Here is a 27,571-nt window from a genome sequence, read left to right on the forward strand (position 1 = left end):
GTGCCTGTCGATCAGAGGATGTACAATAAATGCAAGAATTTGTCTCGGTGACATTGCTGCAGGGACATAGTGACAACTAACACGGCAGAACAAAAGCATGGCGGTAAATGTGATACATTGGGACAGGAAAGTACAATGATGGCTATGGAAAAGGCATGAGATATATTTTTAGAAAACGGCAACATATACATATTCTTTAGAAAATGAACATGCAACATTGTATGTGCACATGTCATAACAACGCCTGATAATCACGTTTGATCACAAAGACCTTCAATTTATCACATCAATAAGACACAGAACATATGGCTAACAATAACCATGTTGTTTCCACTGTGTTGCCAAAGGAACAACCCCATCCACAAGAGCGGTAAAAGCCCATATGAAGAGCAGTAATAGCAGCTATGGAGACAGATCTACTTTTCAATCAGGATCCCTGTTGTGAAGCACAATGGAACGACATCTTTCATCTGAACTGTTGTCAGCAGTTGGTCCAACTTGTTTGGCGGAGTGTGAGTGTGTGTGTGTGTGTGTGTGTGTGTGTGTGTGTGTGAGTGTGAGTGTGATGAGTGGGGGATGGATGTTGATGTCAGACTTACTCTCCTTTGATCTCAATATGCAGCACCGGACTGCCAGTCTCCGACCCTTCCCAGCATGCACTGCACACTCACAAATTCAAACAGCATCGGCTACATAAACTGCTTCTTATGCAAGGTTTGCGCTCTGTGGGATGCATGCAAAGTTAATGTACTAACATCATTATATGATATATTACTCACATTAAATCCACAGAAGCTAATTACATATAGAGTAATATTTTGCAAGGCATATGCAAGGAAAATCTCCCATAGATGCTGACGGTTGACTCAGCTGTGTAACTTGGGTCTCTGAAGGCAGAGAGATAGCGAGGTGAGAGCTCTGCATTATGCACCGTAATCCCAGTGGAGGCACAGGTCTTTACATGGGTGTCCACTGCCCTCTAGATGAGAGGAGAGGAACTTGATATCCTGCTGGAGATGATGAAGCATGCTACACATTTCATTTACAGTTCAGAGAAGGTACTATTTTGGACACCAACATGCAACTCAGACTCTCGTACTCCAACATAAAACCTGCAAATTCATCAAACAGAACACTGCAGGCTTGACATGGTGCAGTGTACTGTACAACTTTAATAGAGCAGCCAGTGTACGCACCAGCCACTTTGCCAGTGCGCTGGGCTGAGTCGTGTAAGCGCAGAGAAACAATGGGATGTTCAAATCTAAATGGATATTAGGGTTTTAGTTTTTTTCACTGCCTACAGATGGCTGCTGATGACCTTGCTGGGAGAGTTGAGCAAAGTGATATTAATCATAGCGATGCCTCCTCCACTCCCGGAGTCACTGGGCAGGCGTGCATGCAGCTCTAACAGCCAGTGAGAGGTGGTGGTGGAGCATCAGAGAAAATGACTCCATATGCTTCCACTATGCAGCATTCTCTTTCATCTGTGTCTGATCAAGAAGAATGTGGGGTGCAAATAGCTTCCGAGGAGGCAGCCCTGCCCTGCGACATGTGAAGTGGCAGAGATGGTGTGTGTGTGTGTGTGTGTGTGGGGGGGGGGGGGGGGGGGGGGGGGGTTGACTAGCTCTGAAGACAGTTACATAACAAATAGCCGCTAGCTGTTGCATCTCATCACTTGTTGTTCTGTGACTGGTTTAAAAAAAACTAGTATATTTTCTTCTATTATTATTATATTATAATTGTATTATTATTATTATCATTATTGCATTATCATTATTATTATTGTATTATTTCATTATTATTATTATCATTATTGCATTATTATTATATTATTATTATTGTATTATTATCATTATTATTGCATTATTATTATTATTATATTATTATTATTTTCATTAGGGGTGGGCGGGGGGACCAGTGAGCTCATCCTCCACGAGCTCTCCACAGGTGATTGGTGGCTTTCACCCTCCAATCACAATTCGCCTGCAAAGTGGCTCGGTGGTCAGTTTGGATCTTTTTTTTATTTTTGGTGGAAGTAACCTCAGCGAACTATCCAAGTTTACCGTCAGCGACAGGATAACACGTTCTCTGCCCGTATCTTTTGTCTCCAGCGTCCTCTCACGGTCGACTTCACCGCACTTTTCAAAAGATTAAACATTTAAAAATCCTCTTGAGAGGCGTCCTGAAGGGAGCTAACCAGCGTTAGCATTGGGGCTAGCATGACGACCAGAAGAAGGACTGCCATCATCCTCCTCCTCCTCCTCCCCTGTGGCTTTGCTAGCAGCAGGTAAGTTGCAACTCCTGTTCAGGCTAGTTTCCCTTGCCGGGGAATCGAGAGAGACGCCTTTCAATTGCGGTACAAGTTAGCGGCAAAGCTCAAATTAAACTGTTGCCCAGCCTGTCCGCACACTGTTAGCTTAGGCTGGTAAATGGCGCAGGGTCAGGGTAAGCTAACGTTAGCCGCATGCCAGCTAGCCTCGGTGTCGCTGTGCAAAGCAAACACAGCTGTGTCTGATCTGTGGGCTCGAAAGGGGGGAATACAAACCCGTTGAAAGCTGCTTTGTAATCGGCTTCGTAGCGTTTCATGGTCCACATAATACGCTGAGACCATTTCTGGCTCTCTTTTCTGTGTCGTGTCTCTGTACTCTTCGATATATAGATTTGCACTAATGTGCACTCTTGTGATTATTAAAGACAGGCTTCCTGGAGTAAATTCATACCATCGTTTGAATTGACTAAAGAGCATGTGTGCACGTGAGAACGCTCGTGTGTGTTGTAGGTAATCGTCAAATCTTGCTCGATATTTTCTGCCCAGTGATCCCAAATATTTCAGTTTATGAATATAATGGATGCCCAGCAGAGTAGAAAATTAAGAACGTGGCAATAATTTGCTGACACATGCATCTCTGTAGCTAATAAATAAATCATATTAATCATGTAATTAGACCCTGTTAATCACGTGTTTCACAGTCTTTATTGTGACTCTCTGTTTCACAGGTCTCCATTATGGTCTGCAGCTGTGAGCCTCCCAAATGGATGATGATCACGTTGGTCTTCCACATCTGTATGACGCACTCATGCCCGCAGGATATCTCACCAACGCCTACAGGTTATTTTGCATTTCTTATCTCTCTCCTTCGGTGTTGATATGACTATATAAAGTATTATTTACATATCTTGTACCCTAACAAAGTAAAGATCAGGGTCCACCTTAAATATGCCTGCACACTGAAACAGGCTTGCTCTTCTTCCGCAAGGAGGAAGTTTGGCATGAGTGAGGTTTTAGAGCTTCCATATCAGTTCTTACTGAATATACTTAATAATTAGGCCTATTATCTGAAGCATGCAGCTCTGAACTGTACTATTGAAGTACAATTGAAGTGCCCGTATGTGTGTACCTCTTTGGCGTACCATATGCTGAGAAACCAAATATCAGGAGTGTGTCCCTTATTCATGCTTAGCCCCTCTTTTTGGGCCACATTTAAATCAAACATTAAACCTTGTGTTAAGATGTTCAGCAGCTGTTTGCAGACAAAAAACAACGTTTTCTTCTCATTTTGTTGACTTGGAACGTGGTTTAAACATTTGTGCCACAACACGTCGCCTTCAGCGATTCACAAATGATTAGCTTTGGAGGTTGCTTACATGTCTCGTCGAAGAGGCTACGGCAGCAGAAGAAGACTGTACTTTACAAAGAAGAAGATGGGGCTACACTGGGATGACGCAACACTTAAATGACAGTTGACAAAGCAAACTATCTTGATTTCTGCTGCTTGAGAAGGGGTGAATTCATGGATCTATCCTGCACTTGTGGTCATAACATCAACATAAGGACCATTAGAAAATAATAACATCGTAGCATGCTGTTTATGGCCAGGATCATTGTCGAGAGAGCATCAGTGATTTTATGTATAGAGTGCTTGAGTGTGTTTTTGCATCTTGCAAATCGTAGTTTTATCAATTTTAGTAAGCGTGTCGTAATTCTCCGTTAGCATGGACGACTGCTCAAGGGATAGCTCAAAGAAATGAACTCAAAATGTAAACAAAACTTTAAATTTGTCATAATCTAACATTACATATAGCGCCACTAAATTGGTATTTATTGCCCAACTATTTAATTACGGTGTTTAAAGGTGCATTTATTTATGTGTTAAAAATGTATATTGATGGCACAGTTTTGGGTTTGGGAATGTTTTGACTCTGTTTATAAGTCTTAAGGCATAAACAGATAAAAAGTTAACTTCTAATTGTATGTTAGTGCTTATTCCACAGGGTGGCGCTGTTTGCCAAATAATTGAATCTGAAGCAGAACAGGTGTCCTATTTTTGGTTGCACATTACTTCTAAAAAGCTCGACAGAAGTTTTAAATTGTGTGTTAAAAAACAGTCGGAAAACCTTTTATGAATGTGTTTTTACCTGAAATATTAGTTTTTTTTATCGCTGTCCTGTGACAGACACGTCTGCAGTTTTTATTTTTATATTTTTTAAATTTTTTTACATAGATAACAAATTATGTTTTTAGTATGTCAGCATCATCCAAAAATGAGAACATCCCGAAGTTCACATCCGTTCATCAGCATCCAGCACCTCGCCCCCACCGTCGGTCCTCCCTCCCTCCCTCCTTACCCACTACCCCAAGGGTCTCGCGAGCGCGCACGCGTGCGAAACTGCGTGGGAATGGCTGGTTTGTGTGATCGAGGGGGTTGGGCCGCTTGGAGCGAGCTGGAGGAGCTGCATGAGTTTGTAATGTCCGCCATGTTGGCCATGGCGTATTGAACCGGGGAGGAACAGCGGAGCCTACGAAAAAAGAGACCGACAGAGAGCGACCGAGACCCGGGCCTGCCCGGCTCTGTTCGCGCTGCTACGGACCTCAATCGACCGGCTGACTCCTGGAGACCGTCACAGATTCATCCATGATAACTCGAGGCAGACCTGCTGTTATTTCTAGCAGATCGAATAGATTTATGCTGCATCTTTTAATATAAAAAATAAAATGAGTAAATTGTCGTTTCGGGCTCGGGCGCTGGATGCTAGTAAGCCTCTACCCGTCTTCCGCTGCGAGGATTTGCCAGACCTGCACGAATATGCCTCGATCAACCGGGCGGTGCCGCAGATGCCGACTGGGATGGAAAAAGAGGAGGAATCGGTATGTTTTTTTTTTTTCATTGCTGCCCGACTGATGGCGGATCTCTTTGGCCCGTGTATTCGCATCCGATGGGGCGCCACTATGTTGCCTGCGCAAGCTTGTGCAAAATGGCCGCCATTTCTGTCTCTTTTTTTTCTCCTCTTTTTTTCTCGCGCACACGACGGATCTCGACGAAATACTGCATATCACGAGCCCGCTCCGCCGCGGGGGTCGTCGCGAGGTCGCGGCGGTGCGATATTTAACTCGCGAGCCGTGTTGTGTCCGCTCGTTTGGCGTGAAATCGCGGCCCGAAAGGCACAAAGCCGAGTCACGTGACTTGCATCTGTTCCACCATTTTGTTGACTTTCTCTTTGGTTAAAAAAGGCAAAGCGGGAGTAGAGGCCTCGGTACGTGGTGTACTTTCCACGAGCGAGTGCCAGGGGGAGACAGTGAGCCCCCACCACCACCCCCAAAGCCCGGTTTGACAGCTAGGTGTTGCGTGTTGACAGCTCCGGCTCCGCCATGTGTGCTGCACACTGTCTGCAGAGAGAGAGAGAGAGAGAGAAGGGGGGGAAATATCCTGCAGGACTGAACAGTGTCGTGGGAGCATAATGTGTTTTGACATGCATGGTAGTGTTATCCTAGAGACGGCTGCATTCCTGCTTTTTCAGAGTGACACCTGGATTGACTGTGGCCACATTTAAAGTGTATTTATTAATGAAAACTGAGACTTCAAAGGCACTATTGCAGATCAAGTGTGTGGGTCATAAACCGTTGTGAGTGTAGTGAATTTATCTTATAATGTTTACACATTGCTGTGAAGTTGTCGTGCAGGATGTTGTTTATAAATAAGACCTTATGGATGTTTGGATTGTCATTAAGAGCTATAGTTTACTCGCTTATCAGGTATTTGTTTTGGGTAATTGTGTTATTTGAGCTTGTGGACTCTCTCCTGTGCTACTTTGTCCCAGCTTGTTTACACCCGTGCCTAGCAGGTTATTTACTCACATTTAACTATAGAAATGAGACAGACTATCAGACGTCATACATGTACAACCCATTTAAAACACAGCTTGTCAAGTTGGCTGCAGCTCAGATATAGCTATATTGAATTCTCAGCGTGGGTCAAACACGGTGACTTATTCTGCAGACCACGCGGTCGCTTGCTAACGTCTACACCTTTTACCTGATCTGCTTTTAGATTTGTTACATCATTTATAGATGCATGTTGTCGTTACTCAATAGGATGTTACAGTTGGACAGAAATCATTAACGTCTAGTGTATCAGCAGGAGAGCCCCCTCTATGCCGCCGAGATGCCTCAGCAGACACAAACACTAGGAAAGCGCACACACAGGGGCCCCCGCAGAGTCAGCAGAAATCCTGCCCCCCCCTGCGGGCTCTCCCCCCACCTACTGTACACACACACACACACACACACAGCGGCATTACATAACAGAGTGACGGTAGAGGTAAAGAGGACAGTTTTACTACAAGGCTGTGCGTGGCTGAGCTCCCTGACCCACATCCTGTCCGGCAACAATGGAGTCTCGCTGTGCCGAGCTTGGCAGACTGACCACATGCTGACCTGAGAATATTTGTCTATTTAAGAAGCGGGGAAGCACGCATAATGATCTTGATGACGGGCTGGCATTGACACACACACACACAGGAAGGAATATCTTTTTGTAACCCAGGTTGTCTATATCGGGGCAGTTTGATGAGACTACATCTGGAGTCAGCGATAAGCTGATCTTTGTTTTGGCTCATTTGAATCACCAAAAATAAGTTTGTATGTCTGCCTCATCGGTATTCACAGCATCAAACCTGACAGAAATAATTAACCTCTAAAAGCATAATTTGTGCACCATTAGTAGTTGCAACGAAACTGGAAACATTGCACTTCATTCATTAGTAATGTGTGTCCTGTGCAGCATAAAACAACTGTCCTGCTGTGCTCCCCTATGGCTTTCGACAGACGTCACATGTGGACGTGCTGTGTTTTTAAGGCAGTGTGTTTCAGTGCTATGTAGAAGCAGCAGATTAAATTCATGACAGTGGTCAGCAGAAACATTGTGTCCCATCGCCTAATCAGGGAGTCTGTGATTGTTACATTTGCACTGATGGTTGGATATGGAGATTAATCAAATCCTGTTCAGAAGGGTCAAATAGACAATGGCCGACTCATTAAAGTCTCATCATTTGCACAAGAAGAAACAAACAAGGGAGCTCATAAAGAAGTACGTCGTTTGCATAATAAATTGCGAGTAAAGATTAGAAAACACGGAGAAGATGAATCCTGTTTCGCTCAGATTCTCTCGCCTTATTCTTTGGTAACGAGGGGAAAGTGTGCGTACGTGTTGAGGTGCCGTAGATAATTAAATCGTCTCGGTACTGAAAATAAAAAGAACGTGTCACAATGACCACACAAGCTTTTGAAGGAACACACCCTCGCTGCAGTTTTATGGCTCTTCTGCACCAAACTGCGGTGTTGCATGCTTTGCTTCTTAGATAATTCTGGTGTTTTGTGGTGGTTTATTAGAGGCCATGTTTGTTTCATTGCATCCATCGCTGTGCTTTAATGGATGTTAGGTGGGGGGTGTATGCCTTGCTCAAGTCTTCCTCGCCTTCCTCTGGCAGCTGAAAACACCTGCTGGAGGCCACACTTTTGTTCAAGTCGTCATATTTTTCTTGGGAACATTTAACGGAAAGGAACGCGTGGTGCTGTGAAAGAAAAAAACAGATTTTCATTTGTCTCTCTCTCTTTATATCTGTGGCCGTGACAGAAAGCAGCACTGTGAAGTCTCCGCAGTCCCAGATCCTTTTGTGTGGAAAGAACAAGAGAACTGTAGGTTTTGATATTCCCTGGGGTGAGAGGCAGAGCAGGTAGGAGCTAGGCCGACTCTGTGACTGAGGGGTTTCAGCATTTGTGCCCGTTGTGTTCCGTTAATGGCCATCATTATCATCCAGTTGGGTTTTCTCTTCACGTGTCCGCCAACTCTTGCCTCTTTACGTTTTTATTATACAGAATACAGTCGACTCGGTGCTTCTGATACAAACGTTCAGTCGTGATATCTGAACTTTAAACTCTGACAGTTGGAAGAGGTCCTATAAATACCCAGTTCCCTTTTCCCATGCGCCATTCTCAAAAGCCCCGTTATCCCTGCTCACCCAATTCTTCGGCAGAGGAAATCCCAGGCTGTGAACCTTTTGGTTGCGAGGATCACAGCTGCAAAAGATCAGGATATCTTGGAGTCTGAGGCAGCTCAGCGGAGCCACGCTAGATATCCTCTACAGACGCGTGCGAAGGCAACTCGGGGTCGGGCTCAGGTTTAATTGGTTCCTCACGCTCACTTTTAATGCCGCTTCCTCAACTCGCAAAGCTCAGGGTTCATCAGCATGTCAGACAGTGGGGGCGCTTGTTGAGGATGTGTTTGACAAGTTACTCGGGAGAACAGACCCAGCGCCGCGTTGGTTAAGCGCTGGTTCATAAAGTGTACATGAGGTCAGGTCACATCAGCGGACGACTCCTCGAAGCAGCGGTCCGTCCTTGTGTTTGCCAGCGTCTGCTTGTCATCGGAGCCCTGCAACTAGTGGCGCTGAGTAATGATGCGTACAATATTTATGAAGGAACGTATTTTACATTTGGACTTTTAGAAATGTGGTTGGTTTCCTCTGGATGCTCTGGTTTCCTTCCCACAGTTTGAGGTTAGGTGAATTGGAGATAGCATTAAATGAAAGTGTGAATGGTTGCATGTCTCCGTGTTTTACTGCACAATGTAATTAAGCAAAACCAGAGGTATTATTTAGATGTACACATTTCTACTTATAACGGTCTTTATCAACAGCTCTTCTATGCCAAAACACAACTATTATACGTACATGTCAATAAAATGTTAAATGTTTCTCTATTTCAAGACACGACTCCCTTCAGTGTAGCTTTTGCTTGCAATCATTGGTTAAGGCTGGCAGTATGCTCCAAATATAATAGATTTTTATGTGTTCTCAGCTGTTAAACGGCTACTAAGAGCTTGGGGAACAGCAAGAATGCTAGACAGTGTGTTTTGCCACATTTAAAGTTAAGCGAAGCTGAGTTCTGGGGACGGAGAAACCACAGCTTCTGCTGTTTCAGACCAACCGGTTTCGACTGGCTAAGCAAAGAGTTGTTAACTGTAGGATCACACCAATCTGGTGGCTCAGTGCAGGTTATTGTGCATTTGTGGGCAGTGAATAAGGCTGTGCAAAAACAAAAACAAAAGTTTCATCAAGCTTGGCTGGACTGTCTGCACACACTGCAACAATCGAAGCCAAATACAGCACAAAACTTGTGATCTGCTTGTGTGAACATGCCGAATTCAGCCGTGGTTTGAGGAGCTCTTCAGCTTTCCGTGGTGACAAATTACCAGGGATTTGTGAATAGATGGCAATTTGTTTGTGGTACGTGTAAGTTCACATCCCAACGTCGTTCTAGAGCCACTAACGAGTAGGCAGTGGGTGATGGATGTTCCCTGAATCCTCTCGTGTGATCACTTTCACTTTAACTTAACAATGGTCTGGCCAACGCAATAAGCTGTTTTCTTTGTGTGTTGGTTGTAGAGCGTGCACAGCAAATGGCTTGTTGATAAGTTTACCAGGGGCAGATGGTTTGGCTCTGGACACATGCTGTGTCCCTTCATGCCAGCTCGCAGCTCTGATATGGTTCTCCTGTTACTCCACTCAGAGCTCCTCCTGGCTTTGCATCCCACTTAAGGCCCTAACCACTTAAAACTCCCACCAAAGTGCGGAAGTGTGTCCAACGGTTTTCAGGTAATAACAATTAGCCGCTCACATCCGTGGTTTTGGCCACAATTGCGATGTCTTTGAACACTGACCCATATCTCAAAATCCACCCCAAAAAACTGAAACAAAAGTGTGTAATGTGTAAAATGAGTAGGAGCCCTGTTAAAATCCTTGTTGGAGCAGGATGGGCCATCTGTTGCATCAACCGCCGAGAGAAGGCCTGCAAAGAGAGTTCACTACAGAGTCGGCATACATTTATATTAATAAGCTGCAATGTTTGTGATGCTGAAAGTACTTCTTCACTTATATTCTAGCCAATCCATGTTTTAAGCGACTGTACTGTGAAAACATTCTGTGCCTGCTGAGTTCCTGCAGAGCTGCCAAGTTAAAGTTCCAGATTTGCCGCTGGAGAAATTTTTGATCCCGTGACTCAGAAAAGAAATCCGTCCCAGAAGATGCTGTTGCACATTCTGCCTTAACTTTGTGACCGGCTCTCGCTGTGAGTTACCGCTAAACGAAAACAGTGAGTCACTGTTGTGATAGTAGGGTTACCCGTGCAGGGCTCAGAATGACGTGTTTTCCAGAGAGCGCATGCTTTGAAGTACTATTACTCCGACTGAATCTCACCTCTGTGTACTCGGATTGGATTGACTCACCGGTGCACTTGCTCCTTGTATCTCAGCGTGTTGTGTTCAGCGCCCCAAATCCTACACCATTCTTCTACCGGTGACTCATTTCTCCTGAGGTACGGCGTTGAGAACTGTGATGTTGTAACATACTAAAACAAATAGTATGTTCTGCTAGACAAGCCAAGACAAATGAGCGATATGGTTGAAAAATCAGCTAGAAAAAGGCAGAAAACATTGGAAGATGATCAGTAAAAGGAACTGAAAAGGATTTAGGCTGCTACGTGACTGTGACAGCCCGATCCTGTTTTTGAAATGCGTTTTTTGGGATAATTGCCAGCATGTTTTGCACTCATTGTAATGGGCAAGCCATAATTCCCATTACAAAAAAACAACCCCCAAAAAGGGGAAATGTATTGTTTTTCTATTTTTACACATTATACAACTATTTCACCATCTTCTCTGGAACATATTGTGCTAATAAATTATCCAGCGAGTGTAATGCGAGTTTGAGATTGTAATCGCTCCTCTTGTGAGCTGTCATTTGTGATTGTGATGAGGCTTGTGACCTCAAGATCCTCTGCCACAAGCCACGTTAATTAACCCTCTAAGCCTGTGCTGCTAAATCCCGTATGTTGATATTGGTAACTAGGAAAATCTGCTGGTTTTGTTAATCCTCTTGGAAAGTTCCTGTATTGACTTTATCTAGAAACAAATTTAAAATGTCAAACGCTGTATTTTTGCACCAGCTAATTCAATCTTGCTCATTTTGATTCCAGTTACACACCACTATACTTATGTTAGGATGCATGTAATAATTGATTAATTATGAAAAGCAGTTTGGGCCTAAATGTGATCTTCACTTTGCTTAGTTAGTGTGAGCACGTCTGGGAGAAAAAGAACGGCACACAACTAACTCAAGACGATAGTTTAACGTCTCCTTAGATTGCAGACAGTCTATTGTAAACAGCTGTTTTCTCTCTCTCTTCCAGGAGCACCATCTCCAGCGTGCCATCTCAGCGCAGCAGGTATACGGCGAGAAGCGAGACAACATGGTCATCCCCGTCCCCGAGGCAGAGCGCAACATCACGCACTACGAGTCCCTCTACCCCGGGGAGTTCAAGATGCCAAAGCAGCTTATTCACATACAGCGTGAGTAGCGGCCCGCTCGCAAACAGGATTATCCTCTTAGCCGTGTTAGTGGTCTGTCAGCACGTGGTGATGTTGTTGCCGTTTGGATGCGCCGGGTGTGTCTGATGTGGGTTTACGCCGCTGATTGAGAGAGATTTGTATACGTTTGGGGTTTTGGGAGCTGTTAGTTGTTATTGTGAATGTCAGTCCGGACCTGCTGCTAAATACGCAGGCCTCATTTATGTCAGATCATGTGCTAAAAACATTTGCCATGCAGCAGGTTATATGTGGACACTAAATATCACAACCACATGTGGGAAATCGCACACAGCGGTGTTGCAGATTTCACGTGGGGAAGGCACATCTGTCTGTCTTGACACGCGCTGTGTGTTACATTGTGATGGTTGTCGTCCCCAGAGGGTCTCGCAGCAGATGTGTGGATTCAGAAAATGTTTAAAAGTGTTGGCGGCGCTCTGCATGGGTGATACAAATTAGGGGTCAGTAGGTTATCGGTTGAGACTGCAGGAGGAATTGCACTGACGGTACGCTCCATTCAAAATTTAATTTGGCATGTTTGCACCGGTGAAATGAAGTGCTGTCACCAGTGTTGCTACCTAAAACGTCACACATCCCTCTGTGCTGTGTTTGCAGTCTGTGAAAACCTGGTTTGTTTTTTGGTTCCTACAATGACTTGATTATAGCTGGAGGAGAGAAAGGCATTTTGTTTGTTTTGCTGTGTACTGCAGCCATTAGGTGCACTGTTTGAATTAGCAAAGTGTAAACCTGAGGGAAGTTTTCAGCTCAGTTTTTCTGTTATCGAACAGTTTAAATATAGGGCGGTGAGAAGGAATGCTGCATACCTTTTCCTAATGCTTCAGGGTTTGAAGTTAATGTGATGATTACGTTGGAGCCAAGATGGCGACACTGCAGTCAACACATGTGTTTTCTGTCCAGAAAGGATTACAACAGACTGCCACTTCCTGCATTTTACTAGACTACTATGTTCCAGGCCATGGCTTGAGATTAGTGCTGGGCGGTATGCCCAAAAAGTTGTATGCTTTTCTTGTCATATGCAGTGCCTCGGGCAAATGCCTCTTCAAGCGATGTGTGACCCTTTAGCGTCACTGTTTCACTCGCGCTAACGTTACTGGTTGACGGCCTCGAATCCGACGGCCGTCATCACACTCTTGGTATTCCAACACATGTTTTCTGCTGAGGTGATGGAGTAAGTTGCTCGTGTTGACCAGCGACAACAACACCTCTCCCAGCTGTTAACAGACTGTTGTGCTACCGGGCTAGCTAGCTTGCGAGCTGTACCCAGCATGCTGTTCGGCAGTGTAAATTTATAAATATACAATTGTTAGTGTTACAAATTGTTTATGTGTCACAAACTATTGTCGTGGTGTTTTTCCCTGTTAAAGAGCGTTAGTTGTGGGTTATTAATTGTTGTGTTATAAAGTTATAACCATGATTAGGGGTCCCTGTCAATGCAGTTAAGACAACTAGCTCCGACTGTTGCGCTCTAAGCGGCGAACAATACACTTAGCTGCCTGTTGAAGAATGACAGCAGTTGTTTCGGCTATGCACCGGTATGACGGTGTGTGAAAAATTAATATCATACGGGAAATTAAAACCGTTATACCGCCCAGCACTACTTGAGATTCTGACCAGACTGACTGGTTGGCTTAGCCTCATGCAATATTTACTAAGTGTTTGGTTAAGTTCCCAGCCTGGATGCTGGTGTTTGTCCTGAAGCACTGCTTCATTGAGTTGCTGAAGGCACAGAACCAAACACAAGCACAGTGCTTGTCATCATGGATTAGTGTTTGATGTTTTTAACAAAGTTTGGCAGTAGTTGAAGACAAAAGCATCTGCATTTCATACTCCATGGCTTGTGTTTTCCAGACTTTGGTAGATCACATTTGCTGTTGAAACACTTAAGGTTCCTAATCTGTCATCAAATCCAACACATACTGCATACTGTGGCTTTTTTCTTCTCCGCTGAGTTACGAAATATGTTTAGTATCCATCAATATGTCATCATTATTTAATAATAAGTCTCGAAGTTCATGCACAGTGCAGCCGGCTCAAGCAGTGTTTACTGAAGCGATGAAGCGTCCTGTTCCTGGCGATGCCTGTGAGTGAATGCGTCTGTGTCCGTCTCCTCAGTGACCAACTCTTCTTCTCCGTCTCACAGCTTTCAGTTTGGACACAGAGCAGCCGGACTACGACCTAGATTCCGAGGATGAGACGTTTGTGAATAAGCTGAAGAAGAAAATGGAAATCACAGCCCTGCAGTTTGAAGAAATGATCGACCGACTGGAGAAAGGCAGCGGACAGCAGGTACTGTGTGGGGAGAAATACTGGTTTGCTTAGTATTGGCACAAACGCATCTCTGGCTTTACTCTTACACATAATAGATAAGCCTGTCCTTTACTAAATACTGGTTCTTACCCTGTCATTTAGTAACTTGATAGGTCATTGCATGAGTCCTTGGGTTTCTTTAATAGTTAAGGAAGGATACTGCGTTTTCGACTGCATTAAGTTGTCATCGCTGACTAATGAGTGGGCTGCTTAAATCCATACAACTGTCAAACTTAGAAGTATGAGTTTATGACGTGTGCCTGAAGGCAACAAGACTCCACCACACTGCTGGAGCCCAAAAATCGCCACTTTTTGTTGTGTTTTTTGGCTATTTGAAATGACTGCAGCTTGTTAAAACCCCCATGGTTTCTCTCTGTCCTTTATTGTGGCCACTGACTCGGGGTCTGTCCTTTGTTGCTCTGCAGCTCGTCAGTCTCCAGGAGGCCAAACTGCTGCTGAAGGACGACGACGAGCTGATCAAGGAGGTGTTTGACTACTGGAGCCGCAAGAGGAAAACCAGTAAGGGTAGCTCCTTCATCCCCAACGTCAAGCAGGAGAAGAGGGATGGCTCTAGCACCAGCGACCCCTATGTGGCCTTCCGCCGACGGACGGAGAAGATGCAGACCAGGAAGGTAGGAATCTGTGGCCGAGGCGACGCTGTGACGTTTGCATGCAAATGATGGCTTCTAGCTGGCCTGGTAGTTGTAAAATTGTCCTTTTCTCTTAAAGGGCAATGCTGTTGTTGCCCATTTTGGGACAGTTATCGCCAAAGAGCTGTACCTCTGAGTTTAAAAAACAATTGACAGCTTCGGTAACTTTGTGTCTGGAAAAAAATATTTTTGGTATAAATGGGAGCACATCCTGGCTTTATGTGTGAATCATCGCTGTTCCATTTCCAGAATCGAAAGAACGACGAGGCATCGTATGAGAAGATGCTGAAGCTGCGCAGGGACCTGAGCCGAGCTGTCACCATCCTGGAGATGATCAAGAGGAGGGAAAAGAGCAAGAGGGAACTGCTGCACCTCACACTGGAGATCGTGGAGAAGAGGTAAGGACGACCAGTGGGAGAAATTGGCCCCCGGAGAGAGTTCGGCAGTGGCTGTTAGGGTTGTCTGCACCGCATCAACTAGCTCGTTAGGCCAGTAGCTGCTATTGGGAGGCTTTTTCACCGGGATTTCTAGTGCAGGAATATGCTAAATGCATAGTCTGTATAAGATGACGCATGTTCATGAACAGATACGTTTTTTGGGGATAATGTGCTGCCGTGCTCTGGTTCTCTCAGCAGTGTTTTGGGATCGGTTCTGAAAAGGCTTCGACACTAATTGTTTATCTCCCGAAAGCCCGAAAAGGTGACGATGTCAGCCCTTTACTACGTGCGGTGTTTTGGATGGCTTATGTGGTTAACCTTCATGTTTGATCAGGCTTTTGTTTACTCGCCAAGTCCAAATCCCAAGTAGAGGCCATTAGGAGATTGATAGTGTCAAGGGTCCCCCCCAATATATTCTGTAGAGTCAGGCCTCGCTGCTCGTGTTAATTGGGGCCACAGTCATGTACACTGTTTTGCATGCATTATCAATTTTGAGCTCCCTCTGTTTTATTCAGTAGTGTCAGGAGCAGATTAGCTCATTGACTTCTCTGCGGCTGCTAGAATTCTTTTCCCAGTCTGTTGCGAAGCACGCTAGATTGTTTGTATTTGCTGTTTTCATTTATCTTTTTCTTTGCCGAGCTCCTCTTTGAATTGTTCTTTTGTTTCCCCCCGTTGAGCCTTTGTGATCCATCTAAACATGACGTGTGGATGGAATGAATTTGCTCTGAAAGCAGCTGTCAGTGTGAGCTTAAATTGGACCCTTCTCCTTGAAGTGCTTTTGATTTGTAGTGACATTTCAATTTCCTCTGGTTATCCCGGTCTGTTTCCAGCCTGCGCATCGCTGCCAGTGTTCACTGCTATATTGGACCACTCCACTCTCAATAGGTGGCTTCTCTGGCCCACTTCATGATATCATGTAGCGTGACCCAGGTGTGCTGCATAGCGTGTGGAGTCTGCACTGTGTTTTGCTGAAGTTGAGGTTCTTTTGTCTGTTGGCCACGGCTGTATGGTGTTTTCAAATATGCAATAATTAGCAGGAATATTGCAGTAAATGTCAATAAATAACTGACATGTTGGTTGGGAAACAGCTGCGATTCTCTTTTTATTACTGATCAGACTCGGTTGTTTTTGGGATTAATGAAGTCATTGTTTAGTGTTTACTTTGACAGAACTAGGATAATGAATTTACAACAAGAACACCTGCCATTAGCACTTCAATAATCCCTTTTTAATTTGCTGGTCTGAAGTAAGAATTAGCCATTCCTCTGAATCAATTGCTCTGTTTGTAAAGCATCTTAATGCATGTGTCCATTTTTAAGTATTTTAATTAGTGCTGGCTGTACTGAGACTTCTGGGACCTGTTCCTCTGAAGTGGTTCAATTTAACCATAAAAGAATCCCTGAATCCTTTCTGCGGTTGGTTTGTGAATCTGCCCCCTTACCTCCTCTACCCTTTCCTCTCTTTCCGTCAGGAATGGAATGCCCGACTTCGGCAGCGAGGTGATGGCAGAAGCACTTGCACAGCGGGCTTTGGTGAAGCCCGTCTACACCATCCCCATCATCCCCCCGTCCAGCAGTAACCAGTACAGACACCAGGACCACTCGGATATGAAGGACTACAAGAAAGTAAGGCCGTCTACATTCACAGCACACTGGCTTCCTCCTCATACCGTCGGCAACAGGATGGAAATAAACGATTTCCATCCTTTTCCGCTCTTGATGAGCGAGAAAATGTTATTGACTTTGTTCACTTGAATCTATTCACACGTTGATGATGGCTGAAGCGGGGAGCTGTACATGCAACACGGACTCAAAGGAGATCCTGACATTTTCATTGGTAAAAATGTGCATACTTTAAAATGGCAACCTGGTATACATTTATGAAAGTCATTGCCTCTTTGGGAGCATGGAGCTGTTGTGTTTCACTCTTTGGCACACTCTGGTAATCACAGTTATGCCATTGAGGCGGTAGGGTTAAAGTGCTGACTCCTTCAAACCCACAACAGTTAATGTAAGGCTAAGTTGCCATATGCTCGGACAATGTAGCACTTCATTACACGGCAGTGTTGTGAACTCCGTGTCACCTCTTCTCTTTATAACTTCATTAGCTCCAGTGTCCAACAACCCTTCCCCTCCCCTGCAGGGAGGCAACTATTCCCCCCCTTTTTCCGCTTCCTTGTGCCCCACCAGCTGGTTGACTTTTCCCTTTTGTTTACAGACGCTCATTTTTCGGTTTAACTCCCCCCCCCCCCCCCTCCTCACCACACTAACCCTCATTTGACACAGCAGTCGTGCGCCGGAGAGTCCCTGCCTCTCTGTTTGCTTTGTCCGCTACGTCTCAGGGCTGAATGGGATCTGACTAATCCTAGTGGAGTTGGAGTCTGTTCAGACAGGGGAGGGGTCGTCCCAGTGGGGAAGTTGGGGTGAACGGTGGCACGGGGTGGATTGAGGAGGGGAGGGGCAGCCATCTGGCTCGGCAGCGGCATCTGGCACATGCTGCCATCTGCATATCAATGCCTCCTTTACTCGCGCTCGCTTCCACACACGCTCTCCGCCCGTGCATAGACCACCAACGCTAGACTGCCGCCGACGGTGTTGCTTTGCATCTTGAAATGCCTTTTCTAAATTACGCAGACTGTAGTATAAACATTAAGCCCGGTTTCCCTCCACTCCTCACAGCCGGAGAAGACGGAGGCAGTACGAACCAAAAGGAAATATGAAAAGAAGCCCAAGGTCCCTCCTCTGTCGGCACCTCAACATTCAGGGCCCTCTGTGTTCAATCCCAAGGACCTCAACCAGTACGACTTCCCCAGCTCAGACGAGGAACCCTTCGCACAGGTAACAGGATCCCATCAGTCTTTTCTCTGTAGCTTATATTAAACTGATGCTTATATTAAACATAGACAGCCAATGTTGACTGTTCTTAAGCAACTAGAGATCCCGGTTGGCTAGTAATTTGCTGACCGGTGTACAGAAAGGTGTGGTCCAAGTTGTCTCATCTATTTCCGTTGTTTGTATTGTACAGATCCATTCAGGTTCCTCCGAGGCAGAAGAGGAGAATGACCCAGATGGCTGCTATGCGTTCAGGAGGAAGGCCGGCTGTCAGTACTACGCTGTGAGTGCCCTCCTGTGACTCCTCTGCTTCTATTTATAGAGCCATTAGCCAGGCCGGCCAGTCTGGCTGTTAGTCTTCCACACCCTGCTGGACAAAACAATGCAATAATAAAGCCTCGCCTTTTCTCTGTTCTAATATCTTTCTCTGTTCTTAATTTAATGTGACTTCCTCTCTCCCCTATTCTCTCGTTCTGCTTCTCCTCTTCACCTTCCTTCAGTCTCGTCCGGACCAGAGTGGCAACTGGCCCTGGGTCAGCCCGTCGAAGGGTGGGCTCGGAGACCCGCGCTTCCGCTACTGTCTGACCTCGCTGAACATGCCACGGCGCTGCATAGGTCTGGCACGGCGACGCGTGGGCAGAGGGGGCAGGTGAGTTCAGTCCGTTTTAGTTTTTTCAGAGATTTGCTCCGTGATGTTTGGATTAAAAAATGGAAGTGGATTGTTTCCAAGTCTTGGTAATTTGGCTAAATCGGAAAGCTTTTAATCCGGTAGATCTTCTGGCATTAGCGATGTAAAGCGCAAGTGTGAAATGTTCACACAGCACATACTTCATGCATTCATCATATGCATGAAAACCTACAAACTCAGTGAATAAAATGAAGTCTGGGAACATATTAAATGAAATGTGTGTAGGAATGCTGCCAGCACCAATACAGAGAGAGGGAAATGAGCCAAGTGTTGGCTGTAGCTGCTGAGGTTGTTTACCATACCGGCTCTTTGGCAGCTTCCCAGCGATCACTTGGCGGGCACATTCTATTATGAATATCAAGCTGGCTGGCGGAATGATGAACATGACACTCCCATTTTGGGATTCACCCTTCACTGCAAACCTCGAGACGAATCGGAGAATTTAGCTTCCGCCGAGTTTAAAACCTGCAAAATGTGCCGCGAGCTTTGTCTCGTATCTCCTCGGTAATTACCCGGGACGATTGAATGAAGCACACCGACCGGAGGAGTTAGCCAGCGGCGTCCACGGTGCCAGGTGCTGTGGAGGAGACTGACTGGGTTAGGCCCTATCTGTTTCACAGGCGTCCACGAGATTAGATGTTCTGTTTCTGTCTGTGATCAACCTCATCGTCTGTCTCTGAATTTTAAAAAGTCTTCTTCTACACGATGTGCTCTTATGATGGCAATCCTTGATCATGTTAGAGAACATGGAGCTTGCTATGTTTATTTGCCTGTGCAATGTTGGTACCAGCCTCGGGCCAAACTAAAAGAACAAAAAACATTTGACAGCTCTGTTTTTTGGAGCTGTAAAATAGAAACGCTGTCTCTGTTTTTCTGGATTTTAAGCGTTACAGCTGCGCGACTGTAAACTTTGACTCTTGTTCAGTTGCATAAGTGTTCTGCTCTGTACTCGTGGCAGAGCTGCATGTTTTTGTCCTGTTGTCTTTTGTGCAGTAGCCAGCTATAGTCGGTTCTGGCTCACTGGACATCCTAATTACACGAATGTTATGTTGGATGGCCACTCTCGTCCAATACCTCAGTCATAACCTAAGGATGTTGTAATGTACTGATAATCACTACAGCATGGTTTTCCATTGTATGACTCAAAAGCTCAGCAATGGGGATTTGTTCTGATGTGTTTTTGTTTTCTTTCAGGATCTTGTTGGACCGAGCGCACACAGATCTAGACAGCATCAAGCTGGACTCGGACCCGGAGCCCGAACCGCTCGCCTCGCCACTTCCAAGGTCTCCGCTCCGCAACGCCAACGCCAGTACCTCAGAAACCAATACCTCGGCCCCAACCAGCTCCCCCCGCCTCCCCTCCTCTTCATCACCCTTGTCGTCGTCGTCATCGCCAACACCTATGGACCTCAGCCAGATTCTTTTGAACATTAAATGTTGCCGCTGGAGGCACTTCAGACCACGGACGCTATCCCATCACCCCTTGGGTGGAGGAGACTTGTCTCGCAGAGGATTTAGGGATTTTAGCCGGACTGTGTCAGGACTAACCCGGACCCTGTCTGGAGGAGCCAGCTCCCAGAACCGCACCGGCCCGGCCGCCACGCCTGTCCACGGTGAGTCAGCCGTCTCCTCCGTCATGCTGCTCAGTGTGTTCTTTTGCATCTTTGGCTTTGTACGGCTAAATATTTTCATTGGTGGAACAGATGGATTTGTTGCTGTATTGCGTTGCAAGCAAAAGGTGTCTTGGCATCACAAGGAGCCAATTTAATAAAGTTTTGATAAGCTGTCATTTTACAAGGTTAGGGATTCTGGCAGTAACTTCTGGGAGTAAAAGCTGTCCAGCATCAGCAGGATGATAGGCTTGCCTTTTATTTGTGGAGGTGTGTGGCAACTATGTTGCTCCGCTGTCTCTGCTCCCTGAGTTTTGATTGCCGATGGCTCCGGAGAGGTTTCACACGTGTGTGTGTGTGTGTGTGTGTGTGTGGCCACTTAATCTGTTTCATGTCGAGACGGCATCAGATAGTTCCTGAATCGTGTTGCTGGAGGCAGTGTTGCTGTGTTCCTGCTTGGACTACATATAGCGTATGTGGGTGTTATATCAACGGCTATGAACCAATCGGATTGCTTGATTTTTAGCTCCCTGTTTGTTTAAGATTGTTTCGAGCTCAACCAGAAGCTGTGGCAGGAAATGCTGCCCGCTGTAACAATTAGAGGATCCTCTCTGTAGCCTGCATGGTGTGCATGGGGAGGGCTGTAATTGGAAAAACTCTCCATGCATAAAATGATGTGAGGTGCTGTTTTTAATTTAAATTTTATGAAAAAGTTGGACATGAAAGCCAGCTCAGTGTTGTGTAGCTGAGGCTCACTGCTGCTGCTGCTGCTCTTGTGCGACACGTTCTGATGAGGCACCTCAAAGGTAGATGTTGCTGGTGAATCACTCAATTCCCTCTCTCCACATTAACATGCATTCATTCCTCTCCCATGTGGGGGAGTCCATTAGAAATGGTATGAATAGATTTATGAGACGTGCTGGACTGAGTCTGGACTGGTGGCTCCACGTTGGGCTGGCTCAATTGTAGAAAATCAAACAAATAAGGGATATGATTTAGTGAAATACGCCCCGTGTTATTTCCTACATCTCTTCCTTGACGTGGAACATAAAGGGTCAAGGAAAGGAGAATTCCTAAGGACTTAGGAAGGAGACAATGGTTGCCACTTAGTACTTCCGGGTCATTTCACTTTCTTTTTTGTTTAGGAACAATTTTGTCAGTTGGATTTTGCAAGAATGAAATGTATATGTTGTGGAATCTAAAGAAGAATTAGTTTGTTTGTAGTATGTTTCTGTTGCTGTAAAGCTTTTTTACTTTGTGTAACTGCTGCAATGTTATTATTTAAACATACTGCTACCCTTAAACGTAGTGAAAGTAGTGGCCCAGTTTTAAAATACGCGTGTAAGGAATAGCTTATTTTGTGATTGGTGCCTGTATTTTGTGAAAGAATGAAACAGTTGCCACCTTGAGGGTTATTTTGGTCGTTAAAGTGGAATGAGGTTAAAACATAGTAGTTGTAGAGTATGCCCACAGCACCGAGATATGAGTGGGCGTTAATCTCGGCACATATAATAATGTAATTTCCTCCTTTAGTTGGAACACAGGCTGTTCTCTAATGCTTCTGTTTGGTCCTTCATGTTGGTAACAATGGTGGAATTGAGCTTATACTACTGTATTATTCTAAAACACTGGCTTAAAGTCAAAACGTCTGCTGTGAAAAAGTGTCTCAGATAGTGAAGAGTGCTTTTTTACATACCTTATTTTTAATTTTAAACGGTTTACTGAGGTTTAATACCCAGTCATGGTTCTGATCCCTTTTTAAAACCTCATATTCATAGCCCACGAGTTCTTGCCTTTGCTGATCGTGAAATACTATCTTCATATGAAATATGTGCCACTATTAGGGCTGCACAGTTACGGCCAAAAGGATAATCTCATTTATTTTGGATCAATATTGACATCACCATTATTCATCACCATTATAGGGACAAGATATTTTTACTGTGCTTTTCACTTTTACATGAACAGAGCACTTCCATGCTGTGTTACGTTCCTGCTAATGTCCAAATCTATGCATTAAAATAAGACTTCAAATAAGGTTGGCTGTTACTTAATAAGCTCTTGATTTGATATGCGATTGGAGCATGCATTTTAAACAATTAATGATGGATTATTTGTGCAGTCAGATAGAATACCTCGTATCACCGGGCAGATGTGGGTGAAAGCTGAACAGTCAGGCCTCAGGAGTGTTACCCGCTGTGTGTCTGACTTTGTGTTTGACGAGCCTTCAAACTGGACTGCTAGCTCTTGTTTCCTTGAGTCCTCCATCAACACGCCCACATCTACTAGACCCTCGAGTCTCTGCCGGAAAGCCCACTGGGGCGTCGCTTTTGTGTACGCACAAAAGAAAATCAATTTGTCTCAGTGGCTGCGTTTCTTTTTGACAAGCATCCTGGGAGCATGTTGATAAGGAGCGCTGTTTACGGTCCTAAAGTTTCTCACATCATTAAATAGAGGTGGTAAGGCTGCCAGCTTTACGACTGTTTTACTGTATTAGTCCATGTTTCAGAGGTTTATCTCCCTTCTGACCAAATGAGAATGCTTAATATTTGCACAAAGAATAAGCCGCTTTAATACAAGTCCTTGCATTGGCTGTATAGAATCCCTCCAAATACAAAACCCCACCTGTTGGGTCTGTTGTCAGCGTGCGTCTCAGAGCGACTGAACCACACCATCCATGTTTTTTGACCGGTGCGTCTTCCCCTCCCTGTCCACAGTGTTCACGGCAGAGCAGTACCAGCAGCACCGGGAGCAGCTGGCCGTCATGCAGAAACAGCAGCAGGAGCAGAGCCAACAGCAGCTACAAGCCAACAACCCTGCAGCAACTACCAACACACAGGTCAGTCGTACGAGAGGTCAGCTGTTTGTATCGTGTTGTGGACTCCTCACACGTGCTTTTATGAGCCAGAGTTCTCCCAATATGGAAGTCATTTACAGTTCACCCTTAGGAAATGGGACACATCCTCGTTCCCACCAGCGGTATTACTCCACCGGCTCATTTCCTGTCTGGCAGCAGAAGTGCTGACTCGGTGGTTTCAGCCGTTTTCATACAGGTCAGGTCTTTTGGCACGGGGCCCTCATGCTTTCTCCCTGGTGTCCGTCTAGGCACTCACGTCCAAGACGTTGGATCAGGCCAGCGCCCAGTTCGCTGCGTCGGCCCTCGTCACCACCGACCAGCTGCTGGCCTTCAAGTCCAAAGAGGAGCTGGTGCTGGCAGGTGGAGTCAACGGGGTCCTGACGGGTGCAGGTGAGTGTCGCTCATTTTAGTAATCGCACCAAACGAGTGTTTGCTTTTGTCGTGGTGCTCGGTGGAGGACGTCTGTACTCAAAGAAAGGGAAAGAATGTGCTCACATGAAACGTATTTCTTTTATTCTGTAGTCTCTAAAAATCCTTTAAATGAAACAATCCCAGAAGGAAGAATCCGTCTTTGTGTGCTGTGCTGTGGAACCAGTGTCGATGGACACACAAAATGTTGAAGTGTAGCCAAAGAAAAAGGTTCATATGAACGTTCAGCTTGCTGTGGTTTTATGTTTTTCATCTTCTCTCTGTTCACCAGGTGTTTTCAAAGGCTTGCATCTCTCCAGCAGCACCGCGGCCCTCCACCAGACCAACCAGTCGACGCACACCACCACCACCTCCACGGCTCCCGCTTTCCTCCAGCCCTCCTCCAACTCGGCCACCCCTTCGCCCGGCAACGCCGTCCCCACCTCCCTCACCTCCACCCCCAGCGCCCACGCAGCAGCAGCGCTGGGGATCCTGGGATGCAGCGCCGCCACCGCCACCACTCAGGTCCTCATCGGGAACAACATCTGTCTGAGCGTGCCGTCGGCCGCCAGCCTGGCCGGACGCCACATTCCCCGGACCCTCGGCAACGTGCCACCTTCTGCCTTAAAGCTGTCGGCCACCACCAACCTGCAGATGCCCAAAGTCTCTGGAGCATCGTCCATGGACATGGGCTCACGGTGAGGAAATGACAAAAGAGATGTTTGTTTTGAATGACTTCCTGCTGACGCAGCACAAACAGACGTTAATAGTTTACACTGGAAACCAAGGCTGCACAGACTTAAAGCCTCCGCACAGAAGTGGGCGATCAGACGATGGTTCCTTACGGCATCGTCCCAAACAACGCCTTCATGTTCCAGACACAGCAGAAAACACACATTATTAAAGAAATATGCAGACGAAGATAACTTTATTGTAAGTTAATCTTGTTGACGATCAGATTACCTTTTTGTGTAATGTTTGTTTTGTGGATGAGCAACAGTTAAGCCTTTGCATCGACATACAATTCGTGGTTTAGGTATTCAGTCGGATCTTGGATCTAAATGTCTGCCAGAGAAAACTGAGAATCCACATAAATCAGCCTGAAAGAAGAGCTCACAACATGTTCCGTCAGTAGAGATCTGTTGGCTGAGATCTAGGACAGTTAGAGACAAAAAACCCGCTAAAGGGGACATCCGCTTTAATCTCGACGCTCCTCTCTCCTCCACAGGGATAATCACGACGAAGACAAGCCAGCACTGAACAGTATAGCGGACAACACAGTGGCCATGGAGGTGACGTAGTAGCGGAGCGGTGCAGAGTCCCCTCTCGGTGCTGAGCATCGGGAATGCAAAAGGGACAGCAGGACTCTGACGGACGATTCTCATCTCCCATACTTTTTAAAAGCTTTTTTTTTTTTTTTTTGTTAAAAGTAAAAGATTGACATCTGTAAATTATGAATATGGCAAAATTAGTATCTGTACAGTATCTACATATTTGTAATATCCCCCTTGTATATATATTACTTGAATACAGAACTGTCCATTTGTGATGTTTTGCACTTGGGAGTCCAACTTTTAAAGGAGGCAAAGAAAAAAAAAAAAAAAGGTAAAGCCAAGTGACTTGTGGCGCGTGTGAGAGATGTGTGAGTTGTATAGAGAAGAGTTTTATCACATCATGTGCATGGTGCGGAGCCTGCTGTTTTTATCTATTTATTGTGCTGCGTTTACAGTTCCTTTTGTTTCTGCTTTGTTTTTTTATTTGTACACTGTACCTTTGTTGGTTCCTGTGCTGTAGTAAATGTTAGGTAGCTACGGACTCCTGGGTATTTTTGTATAGTGTGAACACAAAGCAGGTCCCCCACACACTCACTCACACACGTTTATTTTGGGTCCCTGTGCTTCTCTCTGTGGATCATGTGAAAATCGATGGTGACACACATACAGACCGGGGGGGGGCCAGGAGGAGGATGAAGAGGAGGATGAAGAGGAGGCGGTGCTCCCCTCTTCCTGGGAGCTTCCATTAACATTGTCCCAAACACAAGTAACAACACGGGGGTGAAGCCTCTTCCCAGAAGCCTCTGCTGCTTCTGATTAAAGCACTATTTTTTTGTGATTTTTTTTTTTTTTTTTTTTTGGTCATGATTTTGATAAATATTAATGCTGCTTTTGTATCGTTTGTTTTTAAAGGGGTTCATTTTTTTTTTTTTTCATGCAAGCGGAGTCCCCTAAACATCCGTTTTATCCCACGAACATTTTTGTAAAACAAAAATTCAGTTATTTTTGTATTTTTCTTTTCTTGTGGTAAACTTGATTGTAAGCTTTTCGTTAATTGAAAGACTTCATTCTTTTGTTCGTTCGTTACTTGTTCATGCATAGGTGACGAGGGAGGTGAATGGGCAGTAATCGCTGTACGTGTTTCATCATTCCAGTTTTTATTAACAAAAAATGCTAACGAGGGGGCAGAGGGGTGGCGGTAAAAAAAAAAACAGAACGTCAGTTATCTCCCCTCTCTTCCCCCTTTTTCTTTACTTTCTTTTTTTCTTTGAAAAAAAAATAATCTCCAGACGGCTGCAAGGCCAAAAAACCACAAGTATTGGGTGCCTTCCTTTGGGGAATTCTATGTACTCTCTTCTGTGAAGAGTTAGGCACAAAGGCAGCATTACTTAGTAGTGCTTCTTGTCTTTGTCACAATCTGAATGCCCAGTCCAATGGCAGGATATATCCTTGAGGTTTACTTGTCCCACCTGGAGGCTGAAAAGACTAAAAAACAAAAAAATGTGACGGAACTCTCACTAAAATAAGACAATAAAGCCCAGGGCATTAAATGTGAATCATTTGGAGTCTGTGTCATTTATATGCGTGCGTGTGTCTAAACTACTGTACCCATCTGAGGTTTCTCTCCACCTTATTATTCACCTTCTTGCTGAGTTACACCAAACATACATACAGCACTTTTGAGTTAAATGGAAGATCTCAGACTTTTTCTACGCACACAAAAGGCGTAATTTAGTTCACACATTTGACAAAATCTATAAGTGAGTGAGCACTAATGCTGACTTAGGCTGACCACAATAGTAAAAAAATAACAAAACACAATGCCAGGAATGTCCTCTCAATGAGAACTTGATATTCGGCCTTTATATTAAAATCGCCCGCTGTAGTGATGAAGCACGAGGCGGGGTTAACGCCCACCCTGCAGGTTGTGAGCTGGGCCAGTTGTCTCGCTGCCGACTGATGTCTCTTACGCTGCCAGAGCTCCAGCGAAGCTAAATTGGAAAACGTGGGAGTAATTTGGCCTCTAATGGAAAAGTCTTAACAGCCGAGTTGCGACAGGGAATTAGTGTGTGTGTGTTGTTTTGTTCTTCTGGAGACACTGATGCTGTCACCTCCAAAGGTCACTAATTAACTTTCTATACTTTTGGAAACAGAAGAATAACAATAGTTTTTTCCGGGGGATTATGTGCCGAACTAGCCAGCTAGTGGTTTCTCCCAGTCTAGTCTTTATGCTAAGCTAAGCTAACCGACTGCTGGTTCCAGCTTTATATTTACAGGACAGATGTGAGAGCGGTATCTCCTCATAGATGAGACGCTCAGCATAAAGACTGGCCTGGGAGAAACTAGCTGCTAATGGCTGGCTAGTCTGGCACATAAACCGATATCGATATACACACACAGTATATTGGTGCCTTGAGCACCACAATGGCATCTAGTTTCATTATATTGGAGAGAAGTCAGACATCTCTTCAGCCGATATCACCATAACTATAAGCAACTCACACAAAAACAATCCAGATTGATGAATAGCACCCAGGCGGAAGTGTAACCTCCACATTGCAAATATGGTCCCTTGACAAAAAAAAAAAAAAACATGGCGACGGCCGTAATCCAAGATGGCGACGGCCGTAATTGCCGAACTCAGGGCTTCAAAACGTCAGTCCACAATCCAATGGGTGACGTCCCGGTGACTACGTCCACTTCTTATAAACTGTCTGTTATAGCACTATAGGTAGGCTAAGAGTATTTATGATTTTGGGCTGAACTGTCCCTTTAAAAGAAATGGATCAAAT

The 27,571-nt window shown here is 45.1% G+C and overlaps 1 protein-coding gene across 2 annotated transcripts; it reads left to right on the forward strand.

The window, feature by feature from the left end:
* Nucleotides 1–1,985: 1,985 nt before the first annotated feature.
* Nucleotides 1,986–26,335, forward strand: epc1a (enhancer of polycomb 1a). Of its 2 annotated transcripts, XM_076080225.1 has the most exons (15): nt 1,986–2,287; nt 2,998–3,109; nt 11,522–11,681; nt 13,858–14,003; nt 14,450–14,656; nt 14,924–15,072; nt 16,583–16,736; nt 17,790–17,948; nt 18,136–18,225; nt 18,443–18,591; nt 19,825–20,243; nt 22,958–23,079; nt 23,346–23,487; nt 23,798–24,203; nt 24,734–26,335. In XM_076080225.1, the coding sequence occupies exons 3-15, from the start codon at nt 11,582–11,584 to the stop codon at nt 24,804–24,806; spliced, it is 2,316 nt and encodes a 771-aa protein (XP_075936340.1). In that variant the 5' UTR covers nt 1,986–2,287; nt 2,998–3,109; nt 11,522–11,581; the 3' UTR covers nt 24,807–26,335. The 2 variants fall into 2 exon arrangements, with proteins under 2 accessions (XP_075936340.1, XP_075936338.1); XM_076080223.1 differs by lacking the exons at nt 1,986–2,287; nt 2,998–3,109 and adding an exon at nt 4,646–5,146.
* Nucleotides 26,336–27,571: the final 1,236 nt, after the last annotated feature.

Source organism: Anarhichas minor, unplaced genomic scaffold, assembly GCF_050575085.1.
Source record: "Anarhichas minor isolate MPS153535 unplaced genomic scaffold, ASM5057508v1 ptg000074l, whole genome shotgun sequence".
NCBI classification, from domain to species: Eukaryota; Metazoa; Chordata; class Actinopteri; order Perciformes; family Anarhichadidae; genus Anarhichas; species Anarhichas minor.

Coding starts and splice junctions, on each gene's coding strand:
- epc1a (XM_076080223.1), top strand. CDS start 4,994: ATGAGTAAATTGTCGTTTCGGGCTCGGGCGCTGGATGCTAGTAAGCCT. Junction 17,949..18,135: donor ACGAGGAACCCTTCGCACAG/GTAACAGGATCC, acceptor TGTATTGTACAG/ATCCATTCAGGTTCCTCCGA. Junction 23,488..23,797: donor CGGGGTCCTGACGGGTGCAG/GTGAGTGTCGCT, acceptor TCTGTTCACCAG/GTGTTTTCAAAGGCTTGCAT.